The 16,254-nt window shown below is 38.0% G+C and overlaps 1 protein-coding gene across 2 annotated transcripts in view; it reads left to right on the top strand.

Moving 5' to 3' along the window:
* Positions 1-16,254, top strand: part of znf609b (zinc finger protein 609b) — a 73,811-nt gene that overhangs the window by 11,111 nt on the left and 46,446 nt on the right. For both annotated transcript variants that reach the window (XM_056233184.1, XM_056233186.1), the window contains exon 2: positions 1,834-2,702. In XM_056233184.1, coding sequence (XP_056089159.1) covers positions 1,959-2,702 — 744 coding nt within the window. In that variant the 5' untranslated portion in view covers positions 1,834-1,958. The remainder of the gene's footprint in view (positions 1-1,833; positions 2,703-16,254) is intronic.

The following is a 16,254-nucleotide window of genomic DNA, read 5'->3' as shown; positions in this document are numbered from 1 at the left end:
TACAGTGTACTGAGCCCAGAAAGAACGCAGTAATAAAAGGTAACTACATGGTAGGGCTGTGCAATTAATCGTAATTGATTTTTGATTTTGGCTTCCGTTTATGAAAACATAATCGAGTTAAAGATAATTGAGTTAAACTATTATTTACCGTTGCCACATAAACGGTGCATTCCTCACTGCGCCAAACTTAACATCCAAATCAGTGTTGTAAAATATAGTCTATTGTTGCTAAACTACGGGACATGTTTGTTTGATATTAAACCGTGTTATTAAAAGCGCATTAAGCCGCAAAAGAGACACTGTTCCCCAGGCGGCTTTCTGTGCTTCATAAGCAAAGAATACCGTGGGCTTCGCCTGAACGGTTAAATAGCCTACACACTAAAATATCAAAATGGCGTTTTGGGTAGTATCCTCATAACTACATTAGTTAACCTAGTATTAGTTTTTGCTGAAGTAGCCTATCGATAATTGTGAAATTTTACTGATATTGAAAATTACTCGTATAATGAGATAAGACTTTGATCATATCGCCCACCAATAGTTGTGTTAAATAATCGTGATTTCTTTCAATATTGACCAAAATGATCTTGATTGTTTTTGCCATAATTGAGCAGCCCTACTACATGGACTTAAAGGATTAGTTCACTTTTAAAAAAAACTTTTGCTGATAATTTACTCACCCCCATGTCATCCAAGATGTCCATGTCTTTCTTTCTTCAGTCGAAAAGAAATTAAGGTTTTTGATGAAAACATTCCAGGATTTTTCTCCATATAATGCACTTTGCTGGGCACCAAACGGTTCAAGGTCCAAAAGACAGTTTCAGTGCAAACTGCAAACTGTTCAAATGGCTTTAAACGACACCAGACGATGAATAAGGGTCTTATCAAGCGAAACGATCGGTCATTTAAAAAATAACAAAGTTTAAGTTTAAAAGCTCAAATGCTCGCCTTGCTCTGTTCTGTGTGACTCTCCTGTTCGAACTCGTTCATCAAAATGAACAAATCTTTTTCCGAGTCAATTCGTTCATTTCGTTCGTTAAATGATCCAAATGACTCGAAAAAAGATTTGTTCATTTTGATGAACGAGTTCGAACAGGAGAGTCACGAACGTGCATCACAGAACAGAGCAAGGCGGGCATTTGACATTATTAAACTTAAACTTTGTTATTTATTTTTTAAATGAGCGATCGTTTCGCTTGATAAGACCCTTATTCATCGTCTGGTGTCGTTTAAAGCCCTTTGAACAGTTTGCAGTTTGCACTGAAACTGTCTTTTGGACCTTGAACCGTTTGGTGCCCAGCAAAGTGCATTATATGGAGAAAAATCCTGGAATGTTTTCATCAAAGTCCTTAATTTCTTTTCGACTGAAGAAAGAAAGACATGGACATCTTGGATGACATGGGGGTGAGTAAATTATTAGCAAAAGTTTTTTTAAAAGTGAACTAATCCTTTAACATGGGTTGAGGTTAGGATTATGGTTAGTATCTAGTTATTACTATAATAAGTACTTATACATGCATAACAGAACTGTAAAATAAAGTGCTACTGAAATTTGAATCGAATGCGATGAGATAATAAATGTGTACCTGAAAACAATGACAAGAAAACATTCCTTTCTGTTGAGTTTCTCAAATTAAAATGGAAGAGATTGATTGCATCTGTTGGGGACACTATAACTCTCCTGCTTTTCAAAGTTATTGCTCGCGTTTTGTGTATTTGCTCTCGTGTGGTAAGCCAAGTCCTTATGTAGTGCTGCATATTCATCCATTACCGTTTCATTTTCAGAGTACAATTTCAAGACAGATAATCCCTCTTTGTGTGTCTCTCCTCTAGGGCAAAATGTGGGCGACTGGGAAGTTGACATCAATACGTTGAGGCCACTGTTCTCCTTCTCCCCACACCCTGGCAGTCTGAGAAATCAGACGTTACTGTGACAAACCTGGGCCGCTGGCACTAAAATGTCCCTAAGTGGTGGCACTGCAGGCGGGAAAGGTGTGGACTCGAATGCGGTGGACACTTACGACAGCGGTGATGAGTGGGATATCGGGGTTGGAAATCTGATTATCGACCTTGACGCTGACCTAGAGAAGGACAAACTCGAGATGTCTGGCACCAAGGACGGCGGGGGAATGGCAGCTCCACCTAGCGCAGTAGCGGCTCTGCCAGACAATATCAAGTTCGTTAGCCCAGTTAGTGCCCCTCAGGGCAAAGAGAGCAAATCCAAATCCAAACGCAACAAAAATTCTAAAGACAATAGCAGCAAGTCTCCAGCTGGAGACGGAGCAAAAAAGGAGCATCAGGGACGGACCCAAGGGGAGGTTACTGGTGCGACAGGTAGTTCAGCAGGCGGCAACTCCGCCACGGGCAAGGGTGCCGAGAAGGGCGCCAAGGCCTCACGCGGCGTGCCAAACAGCAAAAAGGAAAAGGAAGTATCGAGTGGGAAAAACAAGAAAGACAAAATCGAAAGCGCACCAGTTGCAGTCGTGGCAATTGAGAAGGAGATAGTTGCGAACGCTCAGGCGTTTGGAAGCACACGCAACACGCCCTTTGACAATACGCAGAACGCAGACATTGCTGTGACAGAGCAACTTGGGAATAACGCTCTGGAAACTGTTGGAATTGTCTCTCCGTTAGCTATTAAAACCGAGCCGGAGGAGCTTGACGGGGAATGCAGAGTTCTGAAGAAGATGAAAAATGAAAAGGTAAGCGCGGATGGCCCGCTTGTGTATTTGAGCCGTTTAGCAGCTGCTGCAAATTGTGTTATTGATGTATTGAGAACTTGAGTCAATATTAACAACCTAATCCACCTGAATGCAAGTGAGTGTTTCCTCCTGTTTTTGGCATTGTGTGTGCTTTAGGATAGACTTTTTTGCAACTTTTTTGAACAGAAAGTAGAGAGAGGACCAGATTTGAACTTTCATTACCCAAATTAGGTAATCATGGTGTTTCAACCGTTAGGTCGTGGAAAGAAAATGCTCTGGGATTTAAAATGCTGCTCACAGTGTGTATAAAAACGTATTCAAGCAATATTTACAGTATTATGCTAACATTGTTACATTACAAATTTGTTTGGCTTGTTTCCTCCCCTGTTGTTCCGGTCATTGAATAGAGGGAAGTTTAGGACTGGTTTGGCTGTTAATCCCAGGAGGCAAAGATGTGTTTGGGGGGGAGGGGAGGAAAATAAAGCTCAGACCCCTTGAACCCACGGGCTTTAACTTGCTGTGGGGGAAGGGTTGGAAGAAGGTCATTTATCTACATGTATACAAGCTTTTAATCTGAACAGAACTGCTTCTGGGGATCATTAAAATTAGGAAGGAAATTCCAATTAAAGCTTCAAATCCAGTTTCAGATCTTAAGCTGATAAGTGATGACAGTGTTTGTTTGTAACTTTTACATTGGCCTTTTATTGTGGCTTCCACTGTGTTAAAAACGTAATTATGTAACGTTTTCCAAGAACATGCCGTTCGACTAAAAGAACAAATGCGGATTGTCATATTCATTACTGGATTATGTTTGCTACTGTTGTGCTTTGTTGTGTAGATTTGCCAACATTGAAATTCCAGTCACCATAAAGAGCCTACCATGTGTCTTCTGGAGATGGTTTTAAAGCCCATTTTAAGGGCACTCCCTAAGCTTTTTTGTCTTTTCAGTAGCATGGCAAAATAAATCTGTGGTAGATTAGGTAGGTAACCATAATTTCAGATATTGATGACCCAAATGTTGTAAATCAAAGCCAAATCCTGTACTCTCCCAGATTTCCATAGTGCGCAATCTTCTTGGAAACATCAGTACAAAAGAGATGTTTGCTTCCCCGTGACTTGATTCTCGGGTCAAGTAGATATTATGCAATTAAAAGATTCCAAACTTGAAGTAAGAATGCACTGATTTGTGCAAAAAATTGGTCCATTTTGCAGTTTGTTGTGACAGTTAATTGCGCATGCATTGGTATTTAATGTAAATTCCTGTTGGACAATTTCTCCAAGAAGAGATGCATTTAGTCTATACGTTCAATATAATTAATAAACTATTGACTGATTAATAGATAATCTGCTTTTCCCCTCCTTTGTTTTTTTTTCGTCTGCAAAATCCAACTGGTTGACCTCTAAATTGTAGTATTGGTGATAGTTTTGGATGGTGCAACACTGTTTTTTTTTATAGCGTTTCAAATTATTTTAGTTTATGATGCAGCATGCGAGAAGGAATTCAGTCAAATACAAGGTGGCAATTAGAGCAATGGCAGATTTGGGAAACAAAGCCTTTCCGTGGTGCGTTTCCCTCAGCTTTGTACATGGCGACTGTGAGTATGTCTGGATGGGTGTTGAAGCCAGCAGAGGGTGGGGGAAGGGCGCGCGCGAGCGAGCTAGCACTGCTAATTCAGCTCATGAAAGGCTTGAGCAGTGAGAGCAGCTGTCCTCCATTGTCAGCCAGCAAATTTCCAGCATGCCTCATTTCACCTCTCAATGTGAGCAGAGAGAAAGCTAGAGGGCAGAACAGAGGGGGATAAACAAACAGAGACCGATAAATGAGAGAAGGAATGAATAAATGAGAGAGAACTGTTGAATGCCTCAAGTTGCCGCAGTGCTTCCAAACGGAGGTTGGAGAGATCATGTGTTAAATGCCAGCGATGGAGTCTGGGTGTAGGCGTTGGAAGGTGCTCTGCTCGAATCTGCCGAAGGAAAAAAAAGGGCCAGAGGAAAGAGAAGGGGCTAAATGAAAGAGGGGGAGAGGGGTTGCTTTGTAAGTGGATGAAGTATTTAACTTCCTACACACTAAGGAGCTTGTCAGCACTCCCAGTTCCACTGAGGCGAAAGAGGACTGGTGAAGAAATCAGGATTTTGTCACAATTCACTTAATTGCACTACTGAAAATACAAAGTATTAATTGGGTCACACTTCCCCTATGATAAGCAATGTTTTTTTTTCCCCCTCAATGTTTTGGTGCTTGTAAATATAATTAATTTGAAGGGTTAGTTCACTCAAAAATGTCTTCTGAAGAAACACAATCACTTTATATTATGTACAGATTCAATTTAGGCTTTTTTCAGAAACAATTGATCAATGCACATTTCTGGATAAAGTACAAAAAAATTTTTTTTTAAATAGAGATCACAATTTCCACGCAATTCTGAGAAAATATTCTGGAAGTTCTGACAATTTTAATTGCTGCAGTCTAGTAATTAATTTTTTTTTTTAAATCGGGTTGAGTGAATAATTCAATGACTCACTCACAAACACTTGTTTCATTACTGGATGAATCAGGTTTTCTGAACGATTCTCTTGAATGAATGATTCAATGACAAATACATTTTTCATAAACACTTGTCGCCACCTACTGGTGTAATGATACAATCTTTATTTGAAGCTGTCATCTAGGAATAAGATCACGTGTGTAATTGTGCAACTCTAATGCCCGATGGTAAATGAAAGCTCAAGGTTTTTGTTACATGGACTTTTAATAATGAGACCATTGTTCTTAATTATTGTTAAGAAATAAAAATATATATTTTTGGGCGAACTAACCCTTTAAGATATGTACTGTATGAAATTTGTATATAACAATAGTTTTTGAGATCTGATATATTACAGGAAAGAAGAAATAGCATAGTTTTATAGTAAAATTAACTCTCAACTCTTCTTTAGCCATTTTCTAACACCATGGCTTTTAGTGCTAGAGTAGATGATGGCAGAAGCAATCAAACATTTTAAAAATTGGTGGAAATGAGCATCCACATGTATTAATTACAGATAAAGGAATAAATACAGAACACAAATATCAGCCAATAACCAATATGGTTCCAATATATTTTTCATCCTTCTTAAAACTGTTGCAGCTTCAGCCTCGCATTCGTCACAGTTCAAAGCATTGAAAGAGAAATGCTGCAACCAGTTCCAATTGGACCATCATGAATCTCTTTATAATGGCAGTTCTTTCATTTTGACACGCACAATACTTTAAGCCCTTGGGGCTGCTGTGAAAAGTGGAACATTATTGTTTGATCAAGAAAATCACAAGATCTCATTCATACTACTTTCTCGCACTGCAGAATGTATAAAGAGCTGCCATTCAAGGATGCTTAGTTAGTCTTCTGGTGTGTTTAACATCTTTGTGCTCTGGCATTGTGTCGAGTTTCTCTTGCTCTAATGAGGTTAGTGTCACTGGAAAGATCCTTTTAAGAAGATTAGAGGGAATTGTTAAAGATTTCAGCGACAGAATGATTTGGGATTTCTTTGTGTAGGAGACAATCCAGGCAGCATCTAGCTCTGCTTTAGTTCACAATTTACAAAGCTATGTGTATTGGCATTGAATGCTGCATGAAAATCTCGCGTCTCAGAAACTTCAGGGTGATCTTCATATCGTAATAATGGTGTAGTTTTGGATAATTAGAGCTGCACAATTAATCGTTACAAGATGCCATCTTGATTCAAACACCCACATGATCTTATTCCTAAATGACAGCGATTGAACTAATAAACCTTTGACAAGTGCGAACTTTCAGATCTGCGTTCTGGTCATGTAGATTTGAAACCGCTTCACAAACAATACAGTATCATTAATTTTTTGTCTTACAATAATTTTAGTTTTAACAGAAAAACTGAGATATAAGTTTATTGTTCGAATATAAACACTGATGTCTACGGTAGCGATCAAAATAGAGAAAATAACATTTTGAAAGTAACTTGACAAATAAAGATTGTATTAATTACAACGTTACACCAGTAGGTGGCGACACGTAATTTATTTGTCATTGAATCGTTTATTCAAGTGATTCGTTCAAAAACACCGATTCATAATGTAAGTAGTGAAGTCTTTATGAGCGTGTCATTGAATCATTCACTCAACCCGTTTAAAAAAATATTAATTCAAATGAATTAAATACTTCAGCAATTAACATTTTGTCAGAAGCTCTGTGGTTTAGTTGTCTATTCAGAATTGTGGGAGAATCCTGATCTGTCTTTTAAACAAAAAAATCCTCATTTTATCCAGCTCTAATTACAACTATATGACCATAAGTATATTTCTAGGAACTTTTGTTGGTTGTCTTTTCTTTATTGTGGAGTCTCTTATCATTCACTGGCCCTACTACATATCAACTAACTAAATTAAAGACCAATATCATTTTTTTTAAACGCTTGCTTTCATCTTCAAAGATTTGCTAGCTGTTCATCTGTTTAAAAAGAAAAGCTTTTATTTATTTTGTTAAAATGCTTTCCCTCTCTCACGTTCATCTGCTGTTTGTTTCACTCTCACACCTCTCGTCACGGGAGCGCCTGAATGAACACTCGCTTGTGTTTTTCACAGTCAGTCTCAGTTACTCATTACATCATGTAATGCTATGGATGTTTTATGTCGAGAAGACGTGCTGTGCAATATGTTTTGCTGCTTCAGGAGAGCAAAGTGCACATGTGAGATGAAAGGCTCATGCATCCATACTCCCATGTTTCCATAATCAATGTCAGCCATGACCTGAGCTCAGGAACCGTGACCCGCCACCCGTTCCTCTCCTGTGAGCATAGACCGTATTACTGTGAGCACCTAAACAAAAAGATTGTATACTTATAATTAATAGCTATTGAGTTGGGTTTTACAATATAGCTTTAAGTAAGTATAGATTTTTTTGAAATGATTAAAAATAAATAAATTCCAGACCCATATAACTTTCCAGATTAAGTTAGTTATTTAGCAGAATGTTCTGGCTGCTCTTTGCATTAAGTAGGGAATAAGAAATTGCTGGTCCTTGGGTACCAAGTTGATACAAAAAAAAAAAAAGTAACTTCACCAATAGCAGTATTTATACAATGTTGGTAGTAATTTGGTACCTGCATTGCACATTCCTATAGAGATGCACCGATTGCTAGCCTGGGAAAACCCAGACAACTTCCGGCAAATTTAGATTTGCTCTGAAAGTTAGGCTACGTTCACACTGCAGGCTGAAACGACCCAATTGTGATTTTTTTTTTTTGACCCAATGTATCTGATCTTTTCATGACAGTCTGAACGACACAGATCCGATCTTTTCAAATGCGACCCAGGCCACTTGGGTATGTGGTCCAAATCCGATATGTATCCGATCTTTTGAAATGCGGCTTCAATCTGAACGGCCAGGTCACATGTATCCGACCCGCACGTCATTGATATGCGACAAACGTCATAATTCTGCGTTGAAGTAGGCTGGAATTGACCGTTGAGTACTCTTCTGCCCATGCGGGTCACTTCTGGGTCATTTCACGTTCACACAGGAGATCACAAAAGGTCGCATTTAATTGGAAATGTGAACAGCCTTGAAAAAAAATCGGAATTGAGCATTAAGCCCCTGCAGTGTGAAGTTGAACGCAGCCTTAGTGTGGCAAAGAGCTCATTCAAGCCCATTTCCAATCCGTCGAAATCGAGGCACCAATCAGAAACGTTGGGGCGGGCTTTACACGATGACGACAGCGCTGGGATTTTGAAGCAGATTTTGTAGCCTACATTACAAAGATGGATGCCGCCGTCGAACATCACTCGTTCGAATCAGCTATCGCGTCTGTTTTAAGCGATTCGAACGTTTCCTTTTTGTTAAAAACCGAGCAAAGAACAACACTCGGAGATGTTTCTCCGCCGCTCTGCATACGTCATCTCCTTCATCGCTCTGATTGGGTTTAGGTCTATCCGCGACGTCCGTTGGTGACGCACCTCTGGAAATGATTTGTCTATGATGCTTTGCCAGACCATAACTCAGTTACAACTGTTACAACTGAGAATGGTCTGGTTTTAACCAGGCTAAACGATTGCAATTTTCTTGGCCGATTCCGATTTCCAATTTTTTTTTTGTAAGTGTGACCTGCCAATTTTCTTTCAAAGAACTATAATTGACAGCATATACAAACAAAAATCTACTTTTCTTCAATGCAAAAAGATACAAGTAAAAAGATAATAAAATAAGAGCAAATAAACAGGTGGGCATACAGTATATTCAGGTAAGAAATACCAGCCCGATCTCATGAAAGTGCGTATCTATACCACGAATTTAATTTATCGTGCCATTTATACGGCAAAAATAGATTTTGCGTGTATATGATACGCACTTTTTGGCGTGTAATACGCATGCACTCCACACCCCTAATCCTACCCAAGAGATTTACAGTGCATTTTTTGGCGTATAAATAACACGAGAAATTAAATTCATGGTATAGATACGCACTTTCATGAGATCGTGTTGGAAAATACTATAGAAATTAAAGTAATCAAATGTAAAATAACACTGGATAGTCTTCATTGTAAAAATGAAATACAGATTAATGCTTACAATCAGTCAAGAGCAGTGGGTGATTTTTCTTTGTCTTTTGTTCTTTTATTTACATGACAGAGCGAGCAGGAATATTAGGCTGCTGTCACTTTAAGAGTTTATGCACGGATCTAATATACTGATACACATGCGTTTTCTTTCTCAACTTATTTGGTTCCAAAACTGACTGTGTGTAATTGAATACTCGCCAAGATGGACATTTTGACACCATATTGTTTGTGCAATAAGCCACTCGTTTTGGTATTTGCGAATCACAAGCTGCTTGAGACTGAGAGGCGGCTTGTGCGCTGGCTCCACTTATATAGATCCGTGGGGTGAGCGCGAAACCTACAGGAATTGGTCAAATTATGCACAATACAAGCACTATTTAACCGGAGCAAATGAGACGAGTGAGTGAGAGGAGGCGGGGGTGAGTCACTTTGCCGTCGGAGAGAAGAGAGTGAGAACGCTCGTTGATGTTATTGCCTTTTCTGCTGGCAACAAAAATGGTCCATCGGTGCATCTCTACTTTCCAATGTAATGTGTGTGTGCATGTACACACAGTATTACGTTAATGTAAACAAAAATCTGAATTGTCAAAATATTGAATCTTTTGAATCCGATCTGTCACTGTCATCATTAAACATGTGATTCAACATGTTAATCAAACATCAATCTTGTCAATAAAAGATAAGTCATCACTGCTCTTAATTGTTATTTACTGGAGTAATTGACCGTTCGCAAAGACCCGCCCCCCTTAAGGCCAATTAATACTTCTGCATCGGGTGCGCGCAGTAGGTACGGCGTAGCATGCGCACAGACGCGTACCATACGCCGTACCCTTCGCCGTAACCTGACGCGCACCTCCTCAAAAATGTAACTACACGTCGCGACGACGCGGACCGCAAGATCTGTGATTGGTCGGCTTGGTAGCATCGCGTTTCCTCCTATGCATTTCCGGCGTGTTCTTCTGCACCGCCCGCCATTTTTAAATTCTAAGTACAGCGAAACTGTTAAAAAAACTAAAAATTTACCTTTTCCACCTCGATAAGCTCCAACTCCAACATGATCTGCTCTCTTTCAGTCGCCATTGCTTGAAGTAACCTAAACTCAAAACAGCCGCGAGGAATCTTCTTCTTGCCGCGAGGAATCTAAACACAGTGGAACATTAAAACCCTCCGCCGCCAACTAGCGTTTCGGCGCTGTACTGCGGAGCAACGCAGACCTAAACGCAGAAGTATAAATGCTCGTGACGCCGTCGCCTACGTGCGTAGCCTACGCCGTACACTACGGCGTACACTCGACGCAGAAGTATAAATTGGCCTTAAGTTACTGTCGCTATGTCCGACAAGCTACGCTGCTCTCACACACACCATGTTCACCATGTTTAAAATACATCGCGGGCTGACAGACAGGACAGACCAGGTTACTTTTGATATTAAACATATTAAACAAAGTCTCACCTTTCAAATTTGGTCATTTTTTTTAAAGAAATTTAAACAATAAATACCGTTTTGTGGCTCTTTGATGCTCTACTACAGCGATCTGTCACGACACATTAGTTAAAGCTGCTCGTGATCCGATCATCTCTTCCTTCTAGTTCATTTATAGCATCAAATAAACATGAATGAACATAAGAAGGAATGTTGTTTTAACCGCAGAAAGGCATCAGTACATTATGTTTTTCAAGTTCAAATCCTCCCATGTTAATCTACTTACTCTCCTGACTGCTTTGTCGGACAAAATGGCGGATGGCGAAGTATGATTGGTCAGATCACCTGTCAATCAAGCTCCCTGTGAAGGGTCAATTACTTGGAAAAAATTAGAAATACTTGAAGGCTATGTTTGTGTGGATAATTTAATTAGCTTTTTTTCTTCATATATATGTTAATATTTGTAAGAAGTGTGTTCAATTGAGCAATTTCACTGGTGTATGACTACTGAGATCTTGGTTTCTTGATGACCAAAAGCTGCTAATCACTGAATTTTGCTAAGTACTTTATTTTGCAGTAGAGAAAAGCAAGCAAACATAAAGCTTTTGAACATCATGAGTAAATGACATGATGGTCTAGTAAAGAACTTGAGATTAAAACAGAGTTTGCTGTATGAATGTGTGTTTTGGGTTTTCCCTCTCGACTCTAAAGGAGCTCTCAGACTTTAATGTTGTCAAAAATATAGACGTTTCGATTAGGGCTGGCTGGGTATTGACACAAATTTCACAATTCGATTCGATTTCGATTCACAAGCTTGCAATTCGATTTCGATTCAATATTGATTATTTTGGATATCAGGTACAATACATGGCAAATCTTCTCAAGGAAAACAAATCTCTTAACTAATGCTGTAAACTATGGGAGTCAGTTGTAGCCTACTAGGCTTCATTAGCCTACTATAATATTGAAGGTAAAAATTAACTGATTTGTAGCTATACAAACACTTAAATTACACTTTTATTTATTTTTATAATAATAAAGTTATATGAAATATAAACATTTAAATGGTGGCTGTCATAAAAACTTGCCAGATTTATTCAAACATGCATTAAATATCGAAGAACATTAAAAGTTATAATGAATATGTAATATGGTGCATATATTTAGCAAAATGCTCCTCTTTAGAGTTAATTTTTCTAGCTGACTAACGAGTTTATGGTCACATATGGTTTTTCTGAGGTAAATGTGACGTTACATGACATTGTTTACAAGTTGTTTTACTGACGTCTTTCCACGGTTGAAACACTGATTGAGCGATTCCATGTGACATGATACGGATTTCGATAAGTTGTACTCTATCTTTTAACACACTTTCAGACGTTCGTTCATGTTTATTTCGCGCTGTAACTGGTATTAAGGCAGAAGAGGAGATCATGTGCACTCCGCGCTGCTGCTTCTCTTGAGCTGAGCTGAGCCAGAGCGATCTCACGCCACAGCGCCAAAACGCTATTTATGTTTTTGGATTTCGTAAGAAAATGGCGTTATTTGAAATTTGAGACTTTATTTACTATCAATAGTAACAAAGCACGAAGATTATTGCGACTTATTGGATGGGATGCGTGCAACAATGTTCCATTCATTCATCAAATGAAAACAGTATGACTAATCGATTCTTGAGATTTAAGAATCGATATCGGTTCGAAAAATGAGAATCGATTAATATCGTGAAATCGATATTATTTAACCCAGCCCTAGTTCGATAATAAAATATTCAAAGTTTGAAATCAAGCTTCCTTGTGCTGTCTGTAAGCTATTGAATTAAAATGACCCCATTGTAAAAATACATTGAGTGAGCAAACATTTAGGTGAGATAATAACTGATCAATGATTATATGTGAATAAGCGTCTATATGAAGTGATTGCGTCTCTTCAGAAGACTTGATTAAACGGCTTGATTTACATGGATTACTGTTATGATGTGTCATGTGCTTATTGATGTTGGAAAATATTGATTGATGAGATTTTCAGTGAATGGACATAAACAATGGGATACTATTAAAATGATCTAAATGCCAGTTTTTCCCTGTGGTATCGAAAATTATATTGAATATTTGTCAAGGTATCGTATCCAAGTTAAAACATTATTGGGCTTTAAACCCTAAACGGAGAGATTGGCTTCATCATAAGACTCAATAAATATCAAATCAAATGAGGTGAAATTAGAGGACATGCCGATTGCGTTTGCAGCGTCTGGCCAGAACCAGTTTTGATTCCTTTTATCTGTGGTGTCCATCTGTATGTGAACTGTAATGATACACACACACACACACACTGATAAGATATAAATCACTCAATGCTGTTCCTCACTGTAGCCGATTGATGATGTTTTAATATGCCTAGCATTAGTGTGTTTTTCCTGATATTGTGTGAGTTTCTGCACTCAAGGTTACACTGCAGTTATTAATTAATCACTTGCCCTTCCTCTTGGTCTTTAAAGGTGTAAGTGTGCACAGTGTTTCCAGCGTTAATTGCATCCCTACTGCGACCTTCTCAGATGCCATTTGTGTATCATGATTGATGTTTTCTTAAGTTATCTTAACCCTTATTTAACCCCTTTTTTGCGGAAAACAAAAACGGTTATGGAAGAGATTCTGCAAAATATATCCTTGTTCCATGGAAGAAAAATATGCATAAAAAATAATGAAAGATTTGTTTTGGGGGGGGTGAACTGTCCCTTTAAATGTATCCGCTTGTGTGTATTGAATTGGACATGCAGATAGGGGCCCTTAAAAGGGTTCGATCCAATAGAGCAATGATCGTACAGATGATGCTGATAGGAATATTGATCTAAAGCATGTGTCTGGTGCTTTATTATAGTTGAAGCGTCGAGCTCATGCCAATAACTGCCCTTATTGATCAAGGGAGATCACATGAATGCTTGGTTTGAGATTGGGATTTCTAATGATATAGTTAGCTACTTATCCTCATTACTGTAGTACAGTTTTTTATAAATATTCAACATAAAAAGATCGATTTATTTTTTGATTGTTTAGCAATTCTGGTGTAACTACACCATATGATGGTTTGATTGAACTTTTAACCGTTTGTGCATATATTCCACATGATTGCAAAATGATTAATGCTTTTGATTATCAAATAACCATTTTTACAAAGAGCTTTTACGAAAAGCCAGTTTTTATATGCATTTTCTCAAATAGTAACAGTATGAAGCATTACATTTTCGTCAATCTGATTCCAGATTCTGAAAGCTCGTACCCAAAACATGTTGATTTTCATGTGCATTACATCTGTTCTGAACAGAAACTGAGGAGGCCACCACAGTTGGCAATGGCATTTTTGTTTTAATGACATTTCTAAACAATTTGACACAAGAGCTTTTTAAGCAAATTCAGTCTTTCCCACAGACCGAGGGTGGGCACTTTATGGTGTTACTCTCTGCTGGAGTCCACATGCTCTTGAATGCATGACATTGGAGCATTTTTCTTCCATTGTCAAATTGACCATTGTATCAGTGTTTCAGGGTTGTATAAACCAGTAGTATAGAAGTGCTTGATGCTTAAACTGAAAGTATTGCGAAGTGGTTTTACATAAGCTGTTGACCTGACAGTCACTAGCGTACAGTCTATAGCTTCCATCTCGTTTGAATGGCATCTATTGCAGGAGAGCCTTGGAAATAATCCGGCTTTAATATATCGGGCACATTTTCTTATCGGGCCGATAACGATAAAATTAAAAATAATCATATATCGGCTGATTCCGATATGGTGGCCGATATATCGTGCATCCCTAATTTTCACTGATAATTACTACAAAATTGTTTTTCAAAAATAGTGTCTGTGACGCTATCCATCTCCAAACTTCAGTAGCAAATGCACTAGAATGTGTAGTAGTTTTATTCAAAGAAATGTAAAGTTTCACACTCATCAGTGGAGTTTCTTCAAACATCATGTGTTTTTTCCTGTAGGGCTGATAAACATTCATGTGTTTTTTTTATTTTTATCTATTTGCTGAGAGATCTGTCAATCAATACTTTTTTTGATGGACTTTATTACATGATATGCTGTTTAATTAATGAAATCCCATGAAGCCAACTGTTTAGACAACTGCCTCAGAACATGCAGACGAAACGCAATAAACGCGGTCATGTTATCTTGTTTCGGAAGAGGACGCCTGTTGTTTGGGAACGCAGTCGTGTGAGAAAGTTCTGGGAGGGAATTATACTGAACACTTTGATGACAGACTTCGGCTCTGGCATTTCACAATGAACAAAACGACTGCAGTTAAGCCGTCCAATTATGCAAAGTCACACGACTTTTTTATGCACATCAAGGAATTTATTTAATAAATGTGTTTCCATTGTAGTTTTATGGACACGTTTTCTTATTGGATAAAAAATATAGGGATGTCCCGATCCCATCACGCGATCGGAAATCGGGCCCGATCACATGGTTTCAGACTCAATCGGAATCGGACGTTACCTCCCGATCAGGACTCGGATATATGTAAATTAGGGGTGTAACGGTACATGTATTCGTAATTATTGAACAGTTTCGGTACGAGGCTTCCGGTTCGGTACGCATACAAACCTAACGATTCCTAGGACCATTTTTCTGCCGACAAAATCCACGCTGGCGCGATCACCACAACGTTGCGCAACATCAAATGGCAAACGTAATGAAAGCAGAACGAAACTGCGCTACTCATTATATTGTGCTTAACGGACCATTTATCAGTTCGGACCAGCAACATCTGTGCAGACACTCTGCTAAGAGATCCAGTGACGAAACATTTGAATTCGCCACTGAAGTAATAAGATCGCTGCGAGATCTAGTGAGAAGCATTCACATTTCTCCGTTATTAACCGTAGATCTCTATTAGATCAAACAGCGCTGACGTGGGAACCAGGAGAAACATTGTGCCGTGAATGAACATGGATTTAATGTTGCACTTCAAAACTCAAATATTATATTTAAATGTTATTTTTAATGTGATTACCAAAACATTATTTGTTCATCCTTCAAAGATTACCCCCATTTATAAACCTGAAAGTTTCAAGATGTAGGAAAACTCAAACTTATTTAAAAATAGTTTTTCTTTTAATAAAAAGGAAATTTCTCTGGCATTTCTTTCTTTTTGCTGTATCGTATCGAACCACGAATTTTGTGAACTGTTACACCCCTAATGTGTATATATGTGTGTATATATATATATATATATATATATATATATATATATATATATATATATATATATATATATATATATATATATATTCTCTTTTTTTTTTTTTTTAAGACTTATTTTTTGTTTACATGTCTGCTGGGTATTTTAAGTTGAGGTGCTATTTGTTTTTATATTAGACTTTTTCTATATTTACTGTTGCACTAAAGTCCAAAAGTGAAGAATTTATGTTATTTATTACTTGATTGTTCAAGCTACCTCACAGAAGTGCTCTGTTTGTTAACAGTTTTTGAATGTTAAAATAAGGTGAATTAAATAAAAAATATTTTTTTCGCTTTTCTTTATTCTTTTTTTTAT

The sequence above is a fragment of the Rhinichthys klamathensis genome, unplaced genomic scaffold (assembly GCF_029890125.1).
Source record: "Rhinichthys klamathensis goyatoka isolate OS25496 unplaced genomic scaffold, OSU_Roscu_1.1 h1tg000362l_1, whole genome shotgun sequence".
In the NCBI taxonomy this organism is placed as follows: domain Eukaryota; kingdom Metazoa; phylum Chordata; class Actinopteri; order Cypriniformes; family Leuciscidae; genus Rhinichthys; species Rhinichthys klamathensis.
This window is presented reverse-complemented; position numbering and strand designations above follow the sequence as displayed.